This window comes from Ascaphus truei (assembly GCF_040206685.1).
Source record: "Ascaphus truei isolate aAscTru1 chromosome 3 unlocalized genomic scaffold, aAscTru1.hap1 SUPER_3_unloc_10, whole genome shotgun sequence".
NCBI lineage: Eukaryota > Metazoa > Chordata > Amphibia > Anura > Ascaphidae > Ascaphus > Ascaphus truei.
In genome coordinates, this window is record NW_027453822.1 from 448,556 (window position 1) to 474,015 (window position 25,460).

Below are 25,460 nucleotides of genomic sequence, written 5' to 3' on the forward strand. Positions count from 1 at the left end.
ACCAGGAGATTGACCGGTCGTCTTGTCCTCCTTTTAGATCTAAGCTCCTGGGTGAGGATCCTGCTCTACTGCATCATCTTCCTGCTTAGTGTCTTTGGCAACACCCTCATCATCATCGTTCTGGTGATGAATAAACGCCTTCGCACCGTCACCAACTCCTTCCTGCTCTCGCTGGCTGTCAGTGATCTCATGGTGGCCGTCGTGTGCATACCCTTCACCCTCATCCCCAATCTCATGGGCAACTTCATCTTTGGAGAAGTCATCTGCAGAGCAGCTGCCTACTTCATGGGTGAGGCTCATGGGAGAGGACCAGTCTATGTATCTTCTGTCTCTTTGTTAAGATGTAAACCTCTGTATGGAGGAACAGACGACATTTGTCGAGGTTCCCTAAAGTGGCCGTGTCATCTGGTAAAGTTTATTTTATCTTTGTGACTTTGTGCTGGAAGTGACAGGGTTAATGTTAAATAGGTTCCCTCTGACTGTGGGGCCACATTTGCTAAGCAGTGCTATTGCATTTGACACCTGGCTGCACTGGTAAGCACCTTATGGATCTTTCACTTCAATAGGCTGTTAGGTGTCTCATGGTAGAGCAGCACTTAGTAAATATGACCCAAGATGTGCTAGAAATCACTTGTGTCATTGTCACATTCTTGTGGATGATGCAGACGTGATGGGCAATAGGTCCTCTAGTCGGTGTGTTGACATTGGGCATGATGAGGTCAGCAGCCCCTTGGTCCCTGTGTCATTATGTTACCCTGGGTTTGAAGTGAAACGTCCAGTGGACCTTTAATCCTCTCATCATTTTGCGGTGGTAATCTCATGGCGCCTCAGGCCTCTTCTATCGCATGTTATACAGAGCTACTACTGGCTGCTTAATGGGCACCATGAAGACGTTTCACCCCAGATAATGGCAGCTTCACTCCTCTCATTTCTCTTTCACTGTAGGTCTCTCCGTTAGTGTTTCCACATTCAACTTGGTGGCAATAGCCATTGAACGCTACAGCGCCATCTGTAACCCACTGAAATCCCGCGTCTGGCAGACCCGCTCCCACGCCTACCGAGTCATCGCTGCCACCTGGATCATGTCTATCATCATCATGATCCCGTACGCTGTCTACAGCATACTTGTCCCCTTCCACATGAAGGACAAGAACAGGCAGGGGTTCAAGTGCCGTATGGTGTGGCCCAATAACCAAGTACAGCAAACATGGTGAGACTTATCTTCCCAACTCTCAAACCTCTGCTTCTTCACCCAGCCGATCTCCTCTCCCTTCTCTCCTCCTATCTTCTCGCCTCCTGTAATATGTCTTGGCTCCTGTTCTCCACTCTTGATTTCTGCGCTTTTATCCTATTCTCTTCCCTCTTGTCATCCTGTTCTCTTGTCTCCTTCACTCCTCCTGTCATCTCTTCTCTTCCATACTCTCCTCCTCCCTCCAGCTTCCCCCCCTGCCCCTCTTTTCTTCTCCGGCGCTTTCCTTCTCTGCTTTCTGCTGCTCTCACATTTTCTTATATCCCTTCACGCTCTTTCTTTCCTTTCTTGCTGTCTTCTGCTCTCCCTTTTGTCACTTCTTTCCTGTCCTTTGTTGTTCCCTCTTCTCCTTTACAATGATCACCTCTCCTCTGCTGTTCCTGACCATACAGTACATACGTACAATCTCTCGGATGGCCGGATGGGGCGTGGAGATGGGTCAGTAAGGGGATTGGTAGACTATCTTTTCTAGCTTTATAGTTTGATGCAGAGCATAGAATGATTACTACATTTATTACAAAGCAGATATGTGAATCCGTGCTTCAGGCCGGGGCACCCCATAACGGGGCCTGTATCTCGGGAAGCAGGGGGTCCCCGGACCTGAAATCAATGCAGTTATTCTCTGGAGACCCCCTGCTCATCTACACTAGTAAGAACATTAAATTAAAATATGTAGTAAATACCAATACACAACCCACCCCCTGTACACCCACATAAAACCATTATTTTTTTGCACACAGGATTAATACCACAGGCCGGCAGGGGTCACCGGGTGGTCCCCACGGGTGTCCGCAGGCCCCTCAGGGCGCCACGGTGGGTTTCCATGGGTGTCTGGGGGCCCTCGGGATGTCCCTGCTAGGCTCCGTGGGCCTACAGGTGTCATCACGGGTGGTCCCTGTGGGTGTCTGGGTGTCCCCAGGTTGCCCCACGGGTCTCTGGGGGCCCTCGGGTGGTTTCCACGGGTGTCTGGGGGACCACAGATGGTTCCCATGGGTGTCTGGGGGCCCTCGGGTAGTCCCTGCAGTTGTCTGTGGGGTCCCTGGGTGGTCCTTCCAGGTGTCCGGGGGTCCTCAGGTGGTCCTCATTGGCGTCCGGGGGTCCTCAGGTGGTCCACGTGGGTCCTCAGGTGGTCCCTGTGGGTCCCCTGCTGGCCTGCGGTACCATTCCTGTATTTAAAAAAACTAAATCATAGCCGATATTTCAATACATACACCTCTCCCCCCCCCCACCCACCAAACACACACAGAACAGTAATGTGCAAAAGAACTACTATCCAGATATGGCTGTGCTTCATTTCCCTTTAACATGACGTCACCCAGCTGCGACCGCTACGTTCGATTGTAGAAAGACGGGACTTGGTCTCTGCGAGGCAGACTTTCCTAGCTTCAAAACGAAGCCGGTCGCTCTGTCATTCGCAACCGAGCAACTGTGAAAAATCCGCCCTAGCTTCACCGTCACAAGTCACTGGATGGTCTGGTTCTCTGCCTCGGCCCTCACCTTACCTACACTCCGCAAAGCTATCCTTAGTATGGAGGTAGGAGGAACGACCAATCAGAGCGTGGGAACCCTATCCCACTAGCCAATAGAAACTGGGGCCCGTCTCTTGGCTGACCTCAGAGGAAGTGGGTGTGCAAAGCCAGCCCGGGATGGCCTGTGGGCGGGACATACAAATTGACCAATGGGAAACGCCCCAACATTCTGCCGCTTCCCCCAGTCAACCCATTACCACCTATTAGACAGGCTCCACTGAGTCTGGCTGACCGGAGGGTCCTCCCCGCAGCGGGTCTCTGTTCTCCGAACTCAGTACTCCGCCCCGCCCCGGCCACTTAGCACCCCGACACCTCTCAACATCCAAGTCTCCTCTTTGAACTACGGACTCTATGCAGACTTGTATGGGGGACACTGGGCAGGCCCGGTGTAATTCCACCCGCGTACCGGCAAATCATGCCTGCTCGCCGGGGAGAATGAAGGTACTACCGGCAGCTCCGGCCCCCGAACTCCTGCAAACAAAATAATTGTATTCTTACCCAAAGCTCCACAGTGCAGGGACTGCGCCTGCAAACATGTCTCTGTAACGCGCTGTGTAAAACTAGCAGCGCCATGCAAGAACATGATAAAAATATATATATCCCACCTTAAACTTACACACAGAACGCATCATGAGTCTGGGGAAAGGGAACATGGGAAGGCACAGGATGGGGACAGGCACAGGATGGGGACAGGCACAGGATGGAAAGGGACAGGCACAGGAAGGAAGGGGGCAGACAGGAAGGGGACAGACACAGGAAGGAAGGGGACAGACACAGGAAGGAAGGGGACAGGCACAGGATGGAAGGGGACAGGCACAGGAAGGAAGGGGACAGGCACAGGAAGGGGACAGGCACAGGATGGAAGGGGACAGGCACAGGATGGAAGGGGACAGACACAGGAAGGAAGGGGACAGACACAGGAAGGAAGGGGACAGGCACAGGAGGGAAAGGGGACAGGCACAGGAAGGAAGGGGACAGGCACAGGAAGGAAGGGGCAGTCACAGGAAGGAAGGGGGCAGTCACAGGAAGGAAGGGGATAGTCACAGGAAGGAAGGGGGCAGTCACAGGAAGGAAGGGGATAGTCACAGGAAGGAAGGGGGCAGTCACAGGAAGGAAGGGGGCAGTCACAGGAAGGGGAAAGTCACAGGAAGGAAGGGGGCAGTCACAGGAAGGAAGGGGGCAGTCACAGGAAGGAAGGGGGCAGTCACAGGAAGGAAGGGGGCAGTCACAGGAAGGAAGGGGACAGGCACAGGGAGGAAGGGGACAGTCACAGGATGGAAGGGGACAGACACAGGAAGGGGACAGACACAGGAAGGAGACAGACACAGGAAGGAAGGGGACAGACACAGGAAGGAAGGGGACAGACACAGGAAGGAAGGGGACAGACACAGGAAGGAAGGGGACAGACACAGGAAGGAAGGGGACAGACACAGGATGGAAGGGGACAGACACAGGAAGGAAGGGGACAGACACAGGATGGAAGGGGACAGACACAGGATGGAAGGGGACAGACACAGGATGGAAAGGGACAGACACAGGAAGGAAAGGGACAGACACAGGGAGGAAGGGGACAGACACAGGAAGGAAGGGGGCAGTCACAGGAAGGAAGGGGACAGACACAGGAAGGAGACAGACACAGGAAGGAAGGGGACAGACACAGGAAGGAAGGGGACAGACACAGGAAGGAAGGGGACAGACACAGGAAGGAAGGGGACAGACACAGGAAGGAAGGGGACAGACACAGGATGGAAGGGGACAGACACAGGAAGGAGACAGACACAGGAAGGAAGGGGACAGACACAGGAAGGAAGGGGACAGACACAGGAAGGAAGGGGACAGACACAGGAAGGAAGTGGACAGACACAGGATGGAAGGGGACAGACACAGGAAGGAAGGGGACAGACACAGGATGGAAGGGGACAGGCACAGGATGGAAGGGGACAGACACAGGAAGGGGACAGACACAGGAAGGAAGGGGACAGACACAGGAAGGAAGGGGACAGACACAGGAAGGAAGGGGACAGACACAGGAAGGAAGGGGACAGACAGGATGGAAGGGGACAGACACAGGAAGGAAGGGGACAGACACAGGATGGAAGGGGACAGGCACAGGATGGAAGGGGACAGACACAGGAAGGGGACAGACACAGGAAGGAAGGGGACAGACACAGGAAGGAAGGGGACAGTCACAGGAAGGAAGGGGACAGACACAGGAAGGAAGGGGGCAGTCACAGGAAGGAAGGGGACAGACACAGGAAGGAGACAGACACAGGAAGGAAGGGGACAGACACAGGAAGGAAGGGGACAGACACAGGAAGGAAGGGGACAGACACAGGAAGGAAGGGGACAGACACAGGATGGAAGGGGACAGACACAGGAAGGAAGGGGACAGACACAGGAAGGAAGGGGACAGACACAGGAAGGAAGGGGACAGACACAGGAAGGAAGGGGACAGACACAGGATGGAAGGGGACAGACACAGGATGGAAGGGGACAGGCACAGGAAGGAAGGGGACAGACACAGGAAGGAAGGGGACAGACACAGGAAGGAAGGGGACAGACACAGGAAGGAAGGGGACAGACACAGGAAGGAAGGGGACAGACACAGGAAGGAAGGGGACAGACACAGGATGGAAGGGGACAGACACAGGAAGGAAGGGGACAGACACAGGATGGAAGGGGACAGGCACAGGAAGGGGACAGACACAGGAAGGGGACAGACACAGGAAGGAAGGGGACAGACACAGGAAGGAAGGGGACAGTCACAGGAAGGAAGGGGACAGTCACAGGAAGGAAGGGGACAGGCACAGGAAGGAAGGGGACAGACACAGGATGGAAAGGGACAGGCACAGGGAGGAAGGGGACAGTCACAGGATGGAAGGGGACAGACACAGGAAGGGGACAGGCACAGGAGGGGGTAGGGGGGCTTCCTCGCAGCCCCCCTGGTCAAGGGTAACAGTAATTATAAAATACAGAATGGATAAGTAAGTCTGTGTCCCGGCAACCCATATCCAAGTGTGATAGAGCTATATCGTACTGTGGCGTTTATTTCCGCGGTATATTTAACCTTGGCGTATATTTACGCGGTATATTTAACCTTGGCCTTTATTTACGCGGTATATTTAACCTTGGCGTTTATTTACGCGGTATATTTAACCTTGGCGTTTATTTACGTGGTATATTTAACCTTGGCGTTTATTTACGCGGCATATTTAACCTTGGCGTATATTTACGCGGTATATTTAACCTTGGCGTTTATTTACGTGGTATATTTAACCTTGGCGTTTATTTACGCGGTATATTTAACCTTGGCGTTTATTTCCGCGGTATATTTAACCTGGACGTTTATTTCCGCGGTATATTTAACCTTGGCGTTTATTTCCGCGGTATATTTAACCTTGGTGTTTATTTACGCGGTATCTTTAACCTTGGCGTTTATTTACGCGGTATATTTAACCTTGGTGTTTATTTATGCGGTATCTTTAACCTTGGCATTTATTTACGTGGTATATTTAACTTTGATGTTTGTTTACGTGGTATATTTAACTTTGATGTTTGTTTACGTGGTATTTTTTTACCTTGGCGTTTATTTCCGCGGTATATTTAACCTTGGCGTTTATTTATGCGGTATATTTAACCTTGGCGTTTATTTATGCGGTATATTTTACCTTGGCGTTTATTTCCGCGGTATATTTAACCTTGGTGTTTATTTACGCGGTATATTTAACCTTGGCGTTTATTTATGCGGTATATTTTACCTTGGTGTTTATTTCCGCGGTATATTTAACCTTGGTGTTTATTTATGCGGTATATTTAACCTTGGTGTTTATTTACGCGGTATATTTAACCTTGGTGTTTATTTACGCGGTATATTTAACCTTGGCGTTTATTTATGCGGTATATTTTACCTTGGCGTTTATTTCCGCGGTATATTTAACCTTGGTGTTTATTTACGCGGTATATTTAACCTTGGTGTTTATTTATGCGGTATATTTTACCTTGACGTTTATTTACGCGGTATATTTAACCTTGGAGGTTTTTTTTACGTGGAATACTTTACCTTGCGTTTATTTGCGTGGAATACTTTACCTTGCGTTTATTTGCGTGGAATACTTTACCTTGCATTTATTTCCGCGGTATACTTTACCCAGACGTACAGTATACGGTACCCTCTATATAGGTAGGAAAGCGTTCGTATTACGGTTTTCATGTATGACCGGGGCAGTAGGAAATAAAGAATCGGGAAGAATTTCACGTGTAACATGTCACGTGTAACATGTCACGTGTTCCTACTCTGGGCTGTTACTGAACGGGAAATAAGTAATACCGGGAAGTCGCTTATCAGAGGTTACAGACGCCGGCTCATAAAACATGTATTCACCTCTAAGCCATGCGCAGAAATTACCACGCGCAGAAATTACCACGCGCAGAAATTACCCTGCGCAGAAATTACCCTGCGCAGAAATTACCACGCGCAGAAATTACCCTGCGCAGAAATTACCACGCGCTGAAATTACCCTGCGCAGAAATTACCACGCGCAGAAATTACAATGCGCAGAAATTACCATGCGCAGAAATTACCATGCGCAGAAATTACCATGCGCAGGCAGACAGGCGAATTAACACTTTCCCTGCCTAACGATCCCGGGTGTCCCCGACGGCAGAGAACGTGTCTGCCAATAACTCAGATTACGTTTTTCAGACCTCTGTATTTTATCTGCGGAGGATTGGAAGTCAGCACAATATCAGGCTGAGATGTATACACATCGCGGGGATAATGACTGTGGTTTTCCTTTCAGTCTGTGCCACAGGAATCTGCCACGTTTCCGTGGCCAAATGCCATTAAAAAGATTAGCAAGATTTACACAAACGGCCCTGGCACAAACTGACATCTTTAATCTGCGGATTTTGAAATTTAGCCAAAATATATCAATAATACACCTTCTCTGTGAGTAATTAGCGCGTGATCTGCACTAGTACGCCCCTGAATCGGCGATACCTGCCAGTAATGTCATACTTTGATGCCTCCTAGCCTTTAGGTTGTGGTATGTGTGAATGTATGAGGGTAGTTTGTGGTATGTGTGAATGTATGAGGGTAAGTTGTGGTATGGGTGAATATCTGAGGGTAGGTTGGGGTATATGTGAATGTATGAGGGTAGGTTGTGGTATGTGTGAATGTCTGAGGGTAGGTTGTAATATGTGTGAATATCTGAGGGTAGGTTGTGATATGTGTGATTGTATGAGGGTAGGTTGTGGTATGTGTGAATGTATGAGGATAGGTTGTGGTATGGGTGAATATCTGAGGGTAGGTTGTAATATGTGTGGATATCTGAGGGTAGGTTGTGATATGTGTGATTGTATGAGGGTAGGTTGTGGGTGTGTGAATATCTGAGGGTAGGTTGTAATATGTGTGAATATCTGAGGGTAGGTTGTGATATGTGTGATTGTATGAGGGTAGGTTGTGGTATGTGTGAATGTATGAGGATAGGTTGTGGTATGGGTGAATATCTGAGGGTAGGTTGTAATATGTGTGGATATCTGAGGGTAGGTTGTGATATGTGTGATTGTATGAGGGTAGGTTGTGGGTGTGTGAATATCTGAGGGTAGTTTGTGGTATGTGGGAATGTATGAGGGTAGGTTGTGGTATGTGTGAATATCTGAGGGTAGGTTGTGGTATGGGTGAATATCTGAGGGTAGTTTGTGGTATGTGTGAATGTATGAGGGTAGGATGTGGTGTATGTGTGAATGTATGAGGGTAGGTTGTGGTATGTGTGAATATCTGAGGGTAGGTTGTGGTATGGGTGAATATCTGAGGGTAGTTTGTGGTATGGGTGAATGTATGAGGGTAGGTTGTGGTGTATGTGAATGTATGAGGGTAGGTTGTGGTGTGTGTGAATGTATGAGGGTAGTTTGTGGTATGTGTGAATATCTGAGGGTAGGTTGTGGTATGGGTGAATATCTGAGGGTAGTTTGTGGTATGTGTGAATGTATGAGGGTAGGTTGTGGTGTATGTGAATGTATGAGGGTAGGTTGTGGTGTGTGTGTGAATATATGAGGGTAGTTTGTGGTATGTGTGAATGTATGAGGGTAGTTTGTGGTATGTGTGAATGTATGAGGGTAGGTTGTGGTATGTGTGAATGTATGTGGGTAGATTGTGGTATGGGTGAAGGTATGAGGGTAGATTGTGGTATGGGTGAATATCTGAGGGTAGTTTGTGGGATGGGTCAATATCTGAGGGTAGGTTGTTGTGTGTGTGAATGTATGAGGGTAGTTTGTGGTATGTGTGTGAATGTCTGAGGGTAGGTTGTGGTATGAGTAAAAGTATGAGGGTAGGTTGTGGTATGTGTGAATGTCTGAGGGTAGGTTGTGGTATGAGAGAAAGTATGAGGGTAGGTTGTGGTATGTGTGAATGTCTGAGGGTAGGTTGTGGTATGAGTGAAAGTATGAGGGTAGGTTGTGGTGTGTGTGAATGTCTGAGGGTAGGTTGTGGTATGAGTGAAAGTATGAGGGTAGGTTATGGTATGAGTGAAAGTATGAGGGTAGGTTGTGGTGTGTTAATGTCTGAGGGTAGGTTGTGGTATGAGTGAAAGTATGAGGGTAGGTTGTGGTATGTGTGAATGTCTGAGGGTAGGTTGTGGTATGTGTGAAAGTATGAGGGTAGGTTGTGGTATGAGTGAAAGTATGAGGGTAGTTTGTTGTATGTGTGGACATGTATGTATGTCTTTATTGATATACAGTAGCGCCATTAATGTACATAGCGCTTCACAGCAGTAATACACGTGACAATCACATAAATAACAAATAATACAAATAACAGATCATGGGAATAAATGCTACAGACATAAACGTAACATTTCGGAAGAGGAGTCCCTGCCCCGAGGAGCTTACAATCTAATTGGTAGGTAGGGAGAACGTACAGAGACAGTAGGAGGGAGTTCTGGTAAGTGCGTCTGCAGGGGGCCAAGCTTTATGTATCATGTGTATAGTATTAGCCACAGTGATATTCATATGCTTCTTTAAGCAAGTGGGTCTTAAGGTGCATCTTAAAGGTGGATAGAGAGGGTGCTGGTCGGGTATTGAGGGGAAGGGCATTCCAGAGGTGTGGGGCAGTCAGTGAAAAGGGTTTAAGGCGGGAGAGGGCTTTAGATACAAAGGGGGTAGAAAGAAGACATCCTTGAGCAGAACGCAAGAGTCGGGATGGTGCATAGCGAGAAATTAGGGCTGAGATGTAAGGAGGAGCAGAGGAGGGTATAGTGAGATATTAGGGCTGAGATGTAAGGAGGGGCAGAGGAGGGTATAGTGAGATATTAGGATGAGATGTAAGGAGGGGCAGAGGAGGGTATAGTGAGATATTAGGGCTGAGATGTAAGGAGGGGCAGAGGAGGGTATAGTGAGATATTAGGATGAGATGTAAGGAGGGGCAGAGGAGGGTATAGTGAGATATTAGGGCTGAGATGTAAGGAGGGGCAGAGGAGGGTATAGTGAGATATTAGGGTGAGATGTAAGGAGGGGCAGAGGAGGGTATAGTGAGATATTAGGGCTGAGATGTAAGGAGGGTATAGTGAGATATTAGGGCTGAGATGTAAGGAGGGGCAGAGGAGGGTATAGTGAGAAATTAGGATGAGATGTAAGGAGGGGCAGAGGAGGGTATAGTGAGATATTAGGATGAGATGTAAGGAGGGGCAGAGGAGGGTATAGTGAGATATTAGGGCTGAGATGTAAGGAGGGGCAGAGGAGGGTATAGTGAGATATTATGGTGAGATGTAAGGAGGGGCAGAGGAGGGTATAGTGAGAAATTAGGATGAGATGTAAGGAGGGTATAGTGAGATATTAGGGCTGAGATGTAAGGAGGGGCAGAGGAGGGTATAGTGAGATATTAGGATGAGATGTAAGGAGGGGCAGAGGAGGGTATAGTGAGATATTAGGGCTGAGATGTAAGGTGGGGCAGAAGAGGGTATAGTGAGATATTAGGGTGAGATGTAAGGAGGGGCAGAGGAGGGTATAGTGAGAAATTAGGGCTGAGATGTAAGGAGGGGCAGAGGAGGGTATAGTGAGATTATTAGGGCTGAGATGTAAGGAGGGGCAGAGGGGGGTATAGTGAGATATTAGGGTGAGATATAAGGAGGGGCAGAGGAGGGTATAGTGAGATATTAGGGTGAGATGTAAGGAGGGGCAGAGGAGGGTATAGTGAGAAATTAGGGCTGAGATGTAAGGAGGGGCAGAGGGTATAGTGAGATTATTAGGGCTGAGATGTAAGGAGGGGCAGAGGGGGGTATAGTGAGATATTAGGGTGAGATATAAGGAGGGGCAGAAGGGTGGAAAGCTTTAAAAGTGAGGAGGAGAATTGAGTGCGAGATGAGTGAGTTTTGAGGGGGGATTTTTTGCAGCTTCCCCCAGTCTTGTTGGAGCAGAATGTGGAGCCACCTGACCATGCCGAGCTCCACACGTATAGTGACCTCCCGTGTCTCTGCTCACAGGTATGTCCTCCTCCTTATCGTCCTCTTCTTCATCCCGGGGGTGATGATGATCGTGGCCTATGGACTGATCTCCCGCGAGCTCTACCGAGGGATCCAATTTGAGATGGACCTGAACAAGGAAGCCAAAGGTCTTACACTTATTAGTATTATATTACATGTTTCATCTTATTATTTATTTACAAGGCATATTTCTAGGAGGGGGGGGGGGTGTCAGATGTTATATATATACTGTATATGAATCAAATCTATACATTTCCATATATATGAATATTAAGATGTAACATAGAGCCTCATATAGAAAATGACTAATATTTCACACTAATACAGATGGTATTTGTCTTGCTAAGGAGTTATAATGTGGGAGGGGGTTTGTATAGTGCATTACAGATGGTATTTGTCTTGCTAAGGAGTTATAATGTGGGAGGGGGTTTGTTTAGTGCATTACAGACGCTCCAGGGGACTCACACAACCTGGCAATATTTGAGAAAGTGTCTTACAATTTTGTCTGAAGATCCTTGTTTTGTGACGGCTGTGCTGGGACGTGCGAGTCTCTGGTGGGTCGTGTGTCTTGTTAAAGAGCAGGGACACACGGACAATCCTCATGGAACGAGGCGAGTAAGCCATTCGTGGGTATTATTATACTGTACTAGCTGAGAGACCCGGCGTTGCCCGTGATGTGAACCGTGAATAATTATGTGTTAATGTAGTGTAATAATGTGTACAGAAATTGTTGTGGTGGTAGGGGTGTGTTGACGTGTTGTTGTGTGTGGTGTATGAGCACAGGAGGGTTGTGTGAGAGTGTTGTGTGGGTGAGGGCGTGTTGTGTGTGTGACTCGAGTGTTGTGTGATGTGTATCAGCACAGGAGTGGTGTGTGTGTGAGTGTTGAGTGTTGTTTTGTTTAATGTATTTTGTGTGTGTGTGTGTGTGTGTGTGTGTATGTGTATGTGTGTTGTGGGTGATTGTTGCTTGTGTGTGTGTGGTGTATGGTTGAATGTGTGGTGTGTGGGTGGATGAGTGAGTGTGGGTGTGTGGTTGAGTGTGTGTGATGTTGAATAGTGTGTTAGTTAGTGGTTGTATTTTTTGTGTGGTGTGGGTGGATGACTGAGTGTGTGCTGGGTGTGTGATTTTTGTGTGTGTGATTGAGTGTGGTGTGGGTAGTTGAGTGAGTGTGGGGTGTGTGGGTGAGTGTGGGGTGTGAGTGTTGTTGGTGTAGTGTTGTTTTGTGGGTGTGTGTTGGTCAGTGTTGTGTGTGTATGAGATGATTATTGTTGCATAAAAGTACAGATAGGGGCTAATTAGCATTGTGTGCGTAATTGATGTTATTGGAAGGAAAAGGCGACGGGGTGTGTGAGGTGTGGTGGTAGTGGAGGTATTGTGTTGTGTTGTTGTAGATGTTTTAGTGGTGTGTTTGTGTTGTTTGGAAGGGTGTTGTGGTGTTTGAGGTGCAAGAGGGGGGGCATAGACGTGTAAATTGTCATTGTATGTAGTGTGTGTGGTATGATTGTGAAGTTGAGGTGTGTTTCCATAGTTGAGTGTGTTGTGGGGGTAGGGATGTGTTAAATAGTTGTTGTGTGTGGTGTATGAGCACAGGAGGGTTGTGTGTTGTGTGGGTGAGGGAGTGTTGTGTGTGATTTGAGTGTTGTTTGATAGTTGTGTGTATGTGTGCGAGTGTGGTATGGGTGTTGTGTGTGTGTGTGTAGAGTGTTTGTGTCAGAAATTACACAGATGGCAGAATATTTTTTGTTAAAATATATTTTATTATTTATTGTTTGAGGTGATTTTGTGTTGTGTGTGTGTTTATGGGCAGGTTTTGGTGTGTGGCGGGTTCATGTTCCAGGGGAGAGGTGTTCCAGAGCACTTAATGTGCATTGTGTTGATTTTGGAGTGTTTGGGGGTGGTGGGGGGGGCATCCGTGCGACGGGAGTGTTTGGGGGGTGTTGGGGGGGGGCATCCGTGCGACGGGAGTTTGGGGGGTGGTGGGGGGGCATGCGTGGGACGGGAGTGTTGGGGGGGGGGGGCATCCGTGCGACGGGAGTTTATTAGTGTGGTGCTGGGAGTTATGTGTATGTGGTGCTGGGTTTGGTGTGTATGTAGTGTTGGCGCTCCACGTGCGCGCTGGGATGAGGGCCCTGAACGGAGGTAGTGAGAGAGGGTTTGTGGGGTGTTGTGGTGTACGGGAGTTATTTGTGGGGGGGCATCCGGGCGACGGGTGGGGGGGGCATCCGTGCGACGGGAGTGTTTGGGGGGCATCCGTGGGACGGGAGTGTTTGGGGGGTGGTGGGGGGGCATCCGGGCGACGGGAGTGTTTGGGGGGGGGGTGGGGGGGCATCCGGGCGACGGGAGTTTATTAGTGTGGTGCTGGGAGTTATGTGTATGTGGTGCTGGGTTTGGTGTGTATGTAGTGTTGGCGCTCCACGTGCGCGCTTGGGATGCGGGCCCTGAACGGAGGTAGTGAGAGAGGGTTTGTGGGGTGTTGTGGTGTACGGGAATTATTTGGGGGGGGGGGCGCATCCGGGCGACGGGAGTGGTTGGGGGGGCATCCGGGCGACGGGAGTGTTTGGGGGGCATCCGTGGGACGGGAGTGTTTGGGGGGTGGTGGGGGGGCATCCGGGCGACGGGAGTGTTTGGGGGGGGGGGGGTGGGGGGGCATCCGGGCGACGGGAGTTTATTAGTGTGGTGCTGGGAGTTATGTGTATGTGGTGCTGGGTTTGGTGTGTATGTAGTGTTGGCGCTCCACGTGCGCGCTTGGGATGCGGGCCCTGAACGGAGGTAGTGAGAGAGGGTTTGTGGGGTGTTGTGGTGTACGGGAATTATTTGGGGGGGGGGCGCATCCGGGCGACGGGAGTGGTTGGGGGGGCATCCGGGCGACGGGAGTGGTTGGGGGGGGTGGGGGGGCATCCGGGCGAAGGGAGTGGTTGGGGGGGCATCCGTGGGACGGGAGTGTTTGGGGGGGTGGGGGGGGGCATCCGTGGGACGGGAGTGTTTGGGGGGGGTGGGGGGGGCATCCGGGCGACGGGAGTGTTTGGGGGGGGGGGTGTTGTTTGGCATCCGGGCGACTGGGAGTGTTTGGGGGGGGGGGGGGGCATCCGTGCGATGGGAGTTTATTAGTGTGGTGCGGGCGGTATACAGGTGTGTATGTATTGTTGGCGCTCCACGTGCGCGCTTGGGATGCGGGCCCTGAACGGAGGTAGTGGGGTGTTGTGGTGTACGGGAGTTATTTGTGGGGGGGGGCATCCGGGCGACGGGAGTGTTTGGGAGGGGGGTGGGGGGGCGGTATGCAGGAGGGTTTGTTGTGTAGATTGAAACACGGATGTGGCAGCAGGGTGAAGGCGAGATGTGTGGTCCGTGGAGGTGGTTTTTGTGGTGCATAAAGCAGACATGTGTGAGGAGGTGTATTAGAATGGAATGAGTGCTATGTCATATAGTGAAGCATTGATGTTGCAGGAGTGTTAAGGTGATGTGTGAGGCCCTACCGGGAGATGTGTGGCGTGCTTCGTGGTGTGCATTGGTAGGGGGGGGGTTGTTAACAGGTGGTGTGTTGTTCTTTGATGGTGCGGTGTGTGTTCCATGATGGTGCGTTGTGTGGAGGTGGGGTGAGCGTGCGGTGTTGTGTGAGGGTGGGTAGTGTTGCAGTGGTGAAAAGAATATATATATAGCTAAGAGTCTGTACCTGATTCCGCAGTTGTTTTGGTTGAGAGGTGAGAGCTGTGAAGAGCAATGAGGGTTAGGTGCTGTGAAGCGTTACCAAATCTCCCAGAGAACTGAGGTTTAGGTGCTGTGAAGCATTCCCAAAGGTCAGTGAGGGCTGGGAGAGTGTGGCAGTGGTGTTGGTGTGTTTGGTGTGTTGGGCGCAGGCCAATGAGAGGGGTGTGGGGCCAAGGGAGCAATCTCATTGGGCTGAGTCAGTGGTGTGAGGTGTGCGGGGGCGGGTGGGCCAAGGGAGCAATGTCATTGGCCTGAGGCAGGTCCAATGGGATTGCCGCTAGGGACACAGGGAGACACATACAGACCCGGACACATAGGACACTTTCAGAAATATATAGTAGATGTAACCCCTTTGCTTTCAGAAGGGACAACAACGGATTGTATTGCAGACCCCTCTGGTTGTGAAGGGGTTACATTTAGTTGATGCTTGGTCGAGCACAATCACGTTTAACCTAGCTATGACCTTTGGCCTTAGTAGACCTGGGGAAGGATGAGGGGGCTGGAAGTGCTGGGAAGATGAATCACTTTTATGGAACCAGCCCTGAACTAAGCAAAATCACAACGTGTCTTAGTCATCCAATGTATAGAAACATGGGGATTGTGCAGGCGTAGAGGAGCTGGGATAAGCAATCATGTGCTGCACTTTATACACTAACCATGCCATTCTTTCTTTCTTTATGTATTATTCATTATTTATAAGATGTTTTTGCAGGAAATAATACATTGAGAATTACCTCTCGTGTTCACGTATGTGCTGCGCACACAACCATGATGCATTCAATTTGCAGATGTTTCATGAACCGGTAGAGATAATGTGTATGATTATGGGCATAAGTAACAGTTACAAACAAGGTTCAAATTGTGTTAGTAGAGGTAGGACAGACCTGCAATGTGCTGTGTTAGAAGAGGTAGGACAGACCTGCAATGTGCTGTGTTAGGAGAGGTAGGACAGACCTGCAATGTGCTGTGTTAGAAGAGGTAGTACAGACCTGCAATGTGCTGTTAGGAGAGGTAGTACAGACCTGCAATGTGCTGTGTTAGAAGAGGTAGGACAGACCTGCAATGTGCTGTTAGGAGAGGTAGGACAGACCTGCAATGTGCTGTATTAGGAGAGGTAGGACAGACCTGCAATGTGCTGTGTTAGGAGAAGTAGGACAGACCTGCAATGTGCTGTGTTAGAAGAGGTAGGACAGACCTGCAATGTGCTATGTTAGAAGAGGTAGGACAGACCTGCAATGTGCTGTGTTAGAAGAGGTAGGACAGACCTGCAATGTGCTGTGTTAGGAGAGGTAGGACAGACCTGCAATGTGCTGTGTTAGAAGAGGTAGGACAGACCTGCAATGTGCTGTGTTAGAAGAGGTAGTACAGAACTGCAATGTGCTGTGTTAGAAGAGGTAGGACATACCTGCAATGTGCTGTGTTAGAAGAGGTAGGACAGACCTGCAATGTGCTGTGTTAGAAGAGGTAGGACAGACCTGCAATGTGTTGTGTTAGATTTTACCCAACCCAGTAAGCATGCAGTGAACGGCAGCAAACAGCAGACACCCTTTGGTTGCTCTTTGGCTGTCCGCCTTTGGGGCGATGCAGGTGTTGACTGAAGGGGTTCCGAATAAATTCAGCTGGTCTTTGTAATTCCTCTGCCCAGAGCCACAAACCGTGTAGGGATTTGGCTGACAAAACACATTGCAGCAATTCTGGATGTTAACCCTTAGCACACTGGTTCTGTGCAGAGGGGAGCAGCTTTTTGGGAACCCTTTCAGATGTCCGCCTTTGGGGCGATGCAGATGTTGGCTGAAGGGGTTTTGTAATATCCATAAGATTAAGGTCACACTAGATCTAATTGAAAGGACAATATGTGATCATGGGGATATTAAACATCTTCTTCCTTGGCAGCTCACAAAAATGGAGTGGTGACATCTTCGGCAGCTGCCAACAGTGATGAGGGAGACGGTTGCTATATACAGGTCTCTAAACGTCGCAACACCATGGAGATGTCCACCCTGACTCCCAGTGGCTGCACCAAGATGGACTGCACACGTATTAACAACTCGGAGGCCAAGCTCATGGCCAAGAAGCGTGTGATCCGCATGCTCATCGTCATCGTGGCCATGTTCTTCATATGCTGGATGCCCATATTTGTAGTGAACACTTGGAAGGCCTTTGACGAGAAGCTAGCCTTCCGGGCCCTGACCGGGGCTCCCATCTCTTTCATCCACCTCCTGTCGTACACGTCTGCTTGTGTCAACCCCCTGATCTACTGTTTCATGAACAAGCGCTTTCGCAAAGCATTTCTGGGCACGTTTGCAAGCTGCATTAAGCCGTGCCGGCGTTTTCGTGACCCAGAGGAGGACATAGTGGCCACTGGAGTATCTATCTCCAAATTCAGCTACACTACTGTAAGCAGCTTGGCTCCCTCCTGAGTTTCATCCACTTACTTCAGGACTGAGGAGCGTCCCTCGGAGACAGAGACCATCGGGACAGGTCTACTCTCCATGGCATCACGTGAAATGTATACCATGGAATGCAGTTTTATTGAAGTGTTAGATGTATTGATTTCACAGTTGTGTGTGATCCCCACAGGTCTCACCCCCTCTCCACTCACCCCAAACTGTGCGCAAACGCACCCTTCTCTTCCCAGCTACACTTTATTACTGCCGAGTTTAAAATGAGTGAGTATAGTGGAATCTGTAGCTTGAAAGAAGTTAAATCTTTAATTGGTTTACAAAAATGTCTCGGTATTAAAGGTTTAATCTGCGGGGGGCGGATTTCGCTTTCTCGCCTTTTCTAAAATAACTCTAACCGTACCCATCACTGGAGACGTTTGGGAGGTGTGGGTGCGGAGTGTGGAGAAGGAGGCACTTTGACCTTTTATTGTTTCACTTGGTTGTCTTCAGTCTTCATTTCGATGGAGCATAAAGTATCGTAGGAAGCCGAGACAGTGTGATGGGGAATGTACCTGATGTGTCTTTTCCTGGAGGTGTTGTCTGGTTTATTTATATGCTCAGAATTGCTTTTCCCTAAAAGATGTCTCTGGCACGTTAGGAGATACATTGTGTGTAGTGAGAATCCTTCATGTTGTGGCTATTGATCCCTTCCCCATAGTGTCCGTGTGATGGGTGGGTGGGTTCCTCCCGGGGCTATAATGAGTGTCCATCCTCTCTATAGATGTGGGTTTGGGGTAATGGCTCGTTCCTCTCTTACCACTGAATAATAATGTGCCAATGAAGGATTTAATATTGGATACACTCTTATTCCACACACCGTTTGGGAGACGTGATAAATCCCTCGTGCAGTCAGGACAGGGGCAACGCCACGTGATAAATCCCTCGTGCAGTCAGGACAGCGGCAACGCCAGTCCTCAGGGGCACTCAGCCGCTCAGGTTTTAAGGACATCCCTGCTTCAGCACAATTGACCCAGCCAGTGTTTCTGTCATTGAGCCACTTGCGCTGAAGCAGGGATATCCTGAAAACCTGACTTGTTGGGGGCCCAGGGGGCTGGTGTTGGCCACTTTAGTTTTGGGGTTTAAAAAAAGTCAGGATATTTTTCTTAGAATAACGGACATTGCTTTTCCCTTTTTCTCCCAATCACAAACCTCGTGTTAAATATTGATATTTATAAACAGTGACCAATCTTGGAATGAATGCCGCATTATTATTATTATTATTATTAATATCATTACTACAGACGCAGCCGGAGTATCAGAACTCTGCCCGGGAGATCCTGGGGCAGCTCGCAGTAATTGCCTCAACATTGCTGTGAGATTCTTAATGGCCCATCGGATACACACAGCGGGGGTCCCTGCTCTCACACAGCGGGGGTCCCTGCTCTCACACAGCGGGGGTCCCTGCTGCTCTCACACAGCGGGGGTCCCTGCTGCTCTCACACAGCGGGGGTCCCTGCTGCTCTCACACAGCGGGGGTCCCTGCTGCTCTCACACAGCGGGGGTCCCTGCTGCTCTCACACAGCGGGGGTCCCTGCTGCTCTCACACAGCGGGGGTCCCTGCTGCTCTCACACAGCGGGGGTCCCTGCTGCTCTCACACAGCGGGGGTCCCTGCTGCTCTCACACAGCGGGGGTCCCTGCTGCTCTCACACAGCGGGGGTCCCTGCTCTCACACCGCGGGGGTCCCTGCTCTCACACCGCGGGGGTCCCAGCTCTCACACCGCGGAGGTCCGTGCTCTCACACCGCGGGGGTCCGTGCTCTCACACAGCGGGGGTCCCTGCTCTCACACAGCGGGGGTCCGTGCTCTCACACAGCGGGGGTCCGTGCTCTCACACAGCGGGGGTCCCTGCAGTCCCATTCTGCCCTGCTGCTCTCACACAGCGGGGGTCCCTGCTGCTCTCACACAGCGATGGTCCCTGCTCTCACACAGCGGGGGTCCCTGCTGCTCTCACACAGCGGGGGTTCCTGCTGCTCTCACACAGCGGGGGTCCCTGCTGCTCTCACACAGCGGGGGTCCCTGCTGCTCTCACACAGCGGGGGTCCCTGCTGCTCTCACACAGCGGGGGTCCCTACTGCTCTCACACAGCGGGGGTCCCTACTGCTCTCACACAGCGGGGGTCCCTACTGCTCTCACACAGCGGGGGTCCCTACTGCTCTCACACAGCGGGGGTCCCTGCTCTCACACAGCGGGGGTCCCTGCTCTCACACAGCGGGGGTCCCTGCTCTCACACAGCGGGGGTCCCTGCTCTCATACAGCGGGGGTCCCTGCTCTCACACAGCGGGGGTCCCTGCTCTCACAACGGGGGTCCCTGCTCTCACACAGCGGGGGTCCCTGCAGTCCCATTCTGCCCTGCTGCTCTCACACAGCGGGGGTCCCTGCTGCTCTCACACAGCGATGGTCCCTGCTCTCACACAGCGGGGGTCCCTGCTGCTGCTCTCACACAGCGGGGGTCCCTGCTGCTCTCACACAGCGGGGGTCCCTACTGCTCTCACACAGCGGGGGTCCCTACTGCTCTCACACAGCGGGGGTCCCTACTGCTCTCACACAGCGGGGGTCCCTACTGCTCTCACACAGCGGGGGTCCCTGCTCTCACACAGCGGGGGTCCCTGCTCTCACACAGCGGGGGTCCGTGCTCTCACACAGCGGGGGTCCCTGCAGTCCCATTCTGCCCTGCTGCTCTCACACAGCGGGGGTCCCTGCTGCTCTCACACAGCGATGGTCCCTGCTCTCACACAGCGGGGGTCCCTGCTGCTCTCACACAGCGGGGGTTCCTGCTGCTCTCACACAGCGGGGGTCCCTGCTGCTCTCACACAGCGGGGGTCCCTGCTGCTCTCACACAGCAGGGGTTCCTGCTGCTCTCACACAGCGGGGGTCCCTGCTCTCACACAGCGGGGGTCCCTGCTGCTCTCACACAGCGGGGGTTCCTGCTGCTCTCACACAGCGGGGGTTCCTGCTGCTCTCACACAGCGGGGGTCCCTACTGCTCTCACACAGCGGGGGTCCCTACTGCTCTCACACAGCGGGGGTCCCTACTGCTCTCACACAGCGGGGGTCCCTACTGCTCTCACACAGCGGGGGTCCCTACTGCTCTCACACAGCGGGGGTCCCTACTGCTCTCACACAGCGGGGGTCCCTGCTCTCACACAGCGGGGGTCCCTGCTCTCACACAGCGGGGGTCCCTGCTCTCACACAGCGGGGGTCCCTGCTCTCACACAGCGGGGGCATTTAGAAGGACACTGGATTGCTACAGCATAAAGATCAGTACTGCCCAAAGAAACCCATAATGCACTGCCAAAGCTGCACTGTAATACCCCAGGTATGTCCCGGGGGGGTAATGCTGTGTGTAATGTGACGTTACTGTGTGTGTGTTACTTGCAGTGGCCAAAGTTCCACAGAGAACCTTCTGGAAGTCTGCCGGAAATAGGCAGCGCAGCTCTTCTGAACACGTGGACACATCTGTATAGACACTATTTACATATATATATATATTTATATGTTTATAGCAAATGTTGCTGTGAGAACAGAAGGAGAGATCATTTGTAAGATATAATGCTCTTATTCGAAAGAATAAATGCGAGTTTGTTTGTAAATAAAAGGTATTGATACTCCGCCCCCGTGTGTATCGTTGCACTGTGTCTGTGTCTGTTACACTCAGTTACTGCAAAGGGGCTAGAGAGCTGGACTGTGCGCTTTCTGGGGTTATCCCAACGCATGCGTTACACACAGCGACGCTGCAAGTATAGTGTGCGTTACACACAGCGACGCTGCAAGTATAGTGTGCGTTACACACAGCGACGCTGCAAGTATAGTGTGCGTTACACACAGCGACGCTGCAAGTATAGTGTGCGTTACACAAAGCGACGCTGCAAGTATAGTGTGCGTTACACACAGCGACGCTGCAAGTATAGTGTGCGTTACACAAAGCGACGCTGCAAGTATAGTGTGCGTTACACACAGCGACGCTGCAGGTATAGTGTGCGTTACACACAGCGACGCTGCAAGTATAGTGTGCGTTACACACAGCGACGCTGCAAGTATAGTGTGCGTTACACACAGCGACGCTGCAAGTATAGTGTGCGTTACACACAGCGACGCTGCAAGTATAGTGTGCGTTACACACAGCGACGCTGCAAGTATAGTGTGCGTTACACAAAGCGACGCTGCAAGTATAGTGTGCGTTACACACAGCGACGCTGCAAGTATAGTGTGCGTTACACACAGCGACGCTGCAAGTATAGTGTGCGTTACACACAGCGACGCTGCAAGTATAGTGTGCGTTACACACAGCGACGCTGCAAGTATAGTGTGCGTTACACAAAGCGACGCTGCAAGTATAGTGTGCGTTACACACAGCGACGCTGCAAGTATAGTGTGCGTTACACACAGCGACGCTGCAAGTATAGTGTGCGTTACACAAAGCGATGCTGCAAGTATAGTGTGCGTTACACACAGCGACGCTGCAAGTATAGTGTGCGTTACACACAGCGACGCTGCAAGTATAGTGTGCGTTACACACAGCGACGCTGCAAGTATAGTGTGCGTTACACACAGCGACGCTGCAAGTATAGTGTGCGTTACACAAAGCGACGCTGCAAGTATAGTGTGCGTTACACACAGCGACGCTGCAAGTATAGTGTGCGTTACACACAGCGACGCTGCAAGTATAGTGTGCGTTACACAAAGCGACGCTGCAAGTATATTGTGCGTTACACACAGCGACGCTGCAAGTATAGTGTGCGTTACACAAAGCGATGCTGCAAGTATAGTGTGCGTTACACACAGCGACGCTGCAAGTATAGTGTGCGTTACACACAGCGATGCTGCAAGTATAGTGTGCGTTACACACAGCGACGCTGCAAGTATAGTGTGCGTTACACACAGCGACGCTGCAAGTATAGTGTGCGTTACACACAGCGACGCTGCAAGTATAGTGTGCGTTACACAAAGCGACGCTGCGAGTATAGTGTGCGTTACACACAGCGACGCTGCAAGTATAGTGTGCGTTACACACAGCGACGCTGCAAGTATAGTGTGCGCTGTATAGTGTGCGTTACACAAAGCGATGCTGCAAGTATAGTGTGCGTTACACAAAGCGATGCTGCAAGTATAGTGTGCGTTACACACAGCGACGCTGCAAGTATAGTGTGCGTTACACAAAGCGATGCTGCAAGTATAGTGTGCGTTACACACAGCGACGCTGCAAGTATAGTGTGCGTTACACACAGCGACGCTGCAAGTATAGTGTGCGTTACACAAAGCGATGCTGCAAGTATAGTGTGCGTTACACACAGCGACGCTGCAAGTATAGTGTGCGTTACACACATTACACACAGCGACGCTGCAAGTATAGTGTGCGTTACACACAGCGACGCTGCAAGTATAGTGTGCGTTACACAAAGCGATGCTGCAAGTACAGTGTGCGTTACACACAGCGACGCTGCAAGTATAGTGTGCGTTACACAAAGCGATGCTGCAAGTATAGTGTGCGTTACACACAGCGACGCTGCAAGTATAGTGTGCGTTACACACAGCGACGCTGCAAGTATAGTGTGCGTTACACAAAGCGACGCTGCAAGTATAGTGTGCGTTACACACAGCGACGCTGCAAGTATAGTGTGCGTTACACACAGCGACGCTGCAGGTATAGTGTGCGTTACACACAGCGACGCTGCAAGTATAGTGTGCGTTACACACAGCGACGCTGCAAGTATAGTGTGCGTTACACACAGCGACGCTGCAAGTATAGTGTGCGTTACACAAAGCGACGCTGCAAGTATAGTGTGCGTTACACACCAGCGACGCTGCAAGTATAGTGTGCGTTACACACAGTGACGCTGCAAGTATAGTGTGCGTTACACACAGCGACGCTGCAAGTATAGTGTGCGTTACACACAGCGACGCTGCAAGTATAGTGTGCGTTACACACAGCGACGCTGCAAGTATAGTGTGCGTTACACACAGCGACGCTGCAGGTATAGTGTGCGTTACACAAAGCGATGCTGCAAGTATAGTGTGCGTTACACACAGCGACGCTGCAAGTATAGTGTGCGTTACACAAAGCGATGCTGCAAGTATAGTGTGCGTTACACAATGCTGCAAGTATAGTGTGCGTTACACACAGCGATGCTGCAGGTATAGTGTGCGTTACACACAGCGATGCTGCAAGTATAGTGTGCGTTACACACAGCGATGCTGCAGGTATAGTGTGCGTTACACACAGCGACGCTGCAGGTATAGTGTGCGTTACACACAGCGATGCTGCAAGTATAGTGTGCGTTACACACAGCGACGCTGCAAGTATAGTGTGCGTTACACACAGCGACGCTGCAAGTATAGTGTGCGTTACACACAGCGACGCTGCAAGTATAGTGTGCGTTACACACAGCGACGCTGCAAGTATAGTGTGCGCTGTATAGTGTGCGTTACACAAAGCCCGCCACGCCCCCCCTGCAAGTATAGTGTGCGTTACACACAGCGACGCTGCAAGTATAGTGTGCGTTACACACAGCGACGCTGCAAGTATAGTGTGCGTTACACACAGCGACGCTGCAAGTATAGTGTGCGTTACACACAGCGACGCTGCAAGTATAGTGTGCGTTACACACAGCGACGCTGCAAGTATAGTGTGCGTTACACAAAGCGACGCTGCCAAGTATAGTGTGCGTTACACACAGCGACGCTGCAAGTATAGTGTGCGTTACCAACAGCGAACGCTGCAAGTATAGTGTGCGTTACACAAAGCGATGCTTGCAAGTATAGTGTGCGTTACACAATGCTGCAAGTATAGTGTGCGTTACACACAGCGATGCTGCAGGTATAGTGTGCGTTACACACAGCGATGCTGCAAGTATAGTGTGCGTTACACACAGCGATGCTGCAGGTATAGTGTGCGTTACACACAGCGACGCTGCAGGTATAGTGTGCGTTACACACAGCGATGCTGCAAGTATAGTGTGCGTTACACACAGCGACGCTGCAAGTATAGTGTGCGTTACACACAGCGACGCTTGCAAGTATAGTGTGCGTTACACACAAGCGACGCTGCAAGTATAGTGTGCGTTACACACAGCGACGCTGCAGGTATAGTGTGCGTTACACACAGCGACGCTGCAAGTATAGTGTGCGTTACACACAGCGACGCTGCAAGTATAGTGTGCGTTACACAAAGCGACGCTGCAAGTATAGTGTGCGTTACACACAGCGACGCTGCAAGTATAGTGTGCGTTACACACAGCGACGCTGCAAGTATAGTGTGCGTTACACAAAGCGATGCTGCAAGTATAGTGTGCGTTACACACAGCGACGCTGCAAGTATAGTGTGCGTTACACACAGCGACGCTGCAAGTATAGTGTGCGTTACACAAAAGCGATGCTGCAAGTATAGTGTGCGTTACACACAGCGACGCTGCAAGATATAGTGTAAGATAAACAGGAGCAAGTATAGTGTGCGCTTACACACAGCGATCGCTGCAAGTATAGTGTGCGTTACACACAGCGACGCTGCAAGTATAGTGTGCGTTACACACAGCGACGCTGCAAGTATAGTGTGCGTTACACACAGGCGACGCTGCAAGTATAGTGTGCGTTACACAAAGCGACGCTGCGAGGTATAGTGTGCGTTACACACAGCGACGCTGCAAGTATAGTGTGCGTTACACACAGCGACGCTGCAAGTATAGTGTGTCGGGCTGGTATAGTGTGCGTTACACAAGCGATGCTGCCAGTATAGTGTGCGTTACACAAAGCGATGCTGCAAGTATAGTGTGCGTTACACACAGCGACGCTGCAAGTATAGTGTGCGTTACACAAGCGATGCTGCAAGTATAGTGTGCGTTACACACAGCGACGCTGCAAGTATAGTGTGCGTTACACACAGCGACGCTGCAAGTATAGTGTGCGTTACACAAAGCGATGCTGCAAAGTATAGTGTGCGTTACACACAGCGACGCTGCAAGTATAGTGTGCGTTACACACGATTACACACAGCGACGCTGCAAGTATAGTGTGCGTTACACACAGTGAACGCTGCAAGTATAGTGTGCGTTACACAAAGCGA

At 50.8% G+C, this 25,460-nt stretch overlaps 1 protein-coding gene across 2 annotated transcripts in view; it reads left to right on the forward strand.

Annotated features, from left to right (window-relative positions):
- The window catches only part of LOC142473321 (cholecystokinin receptor-like), a 58,520-nt gene extending 37,512 nt beyond the window's left edge, over positions 1-21,008 (forward strand). Inside the window, exons 2-6 of one of the 2 annotated variants that reach the window (XM_075580544.1) lie at positions 38-289; positions 946-1,210; positions 11,256-11,383; positions 16,855-18,275; positions 18,317-18,721. In XM_075580544.1, coding sequence (XP_075436659.1) covers positions 38-289; positions 946-1,210; positions 11,256-11,383; positions 16,855-17,381 — 1,172 coding nt within the window. In that variant the 3' untranslated portion in view covers positions 17,382-18,275; positions 18,317-18,721. Of the gene's footprint in view, positions 1-37; positions 290-945; positions 1,211-11,255; positions 11,384-16,854; positions 18,276-18,316 lie in introns of those variants that run through there. The other variant, XM_075580543.1, reaches the window with a different exon arrangement.
- The last annotated feature ends 4,452 nt before the right edge of the window (positions 21,009-25,460 follow it).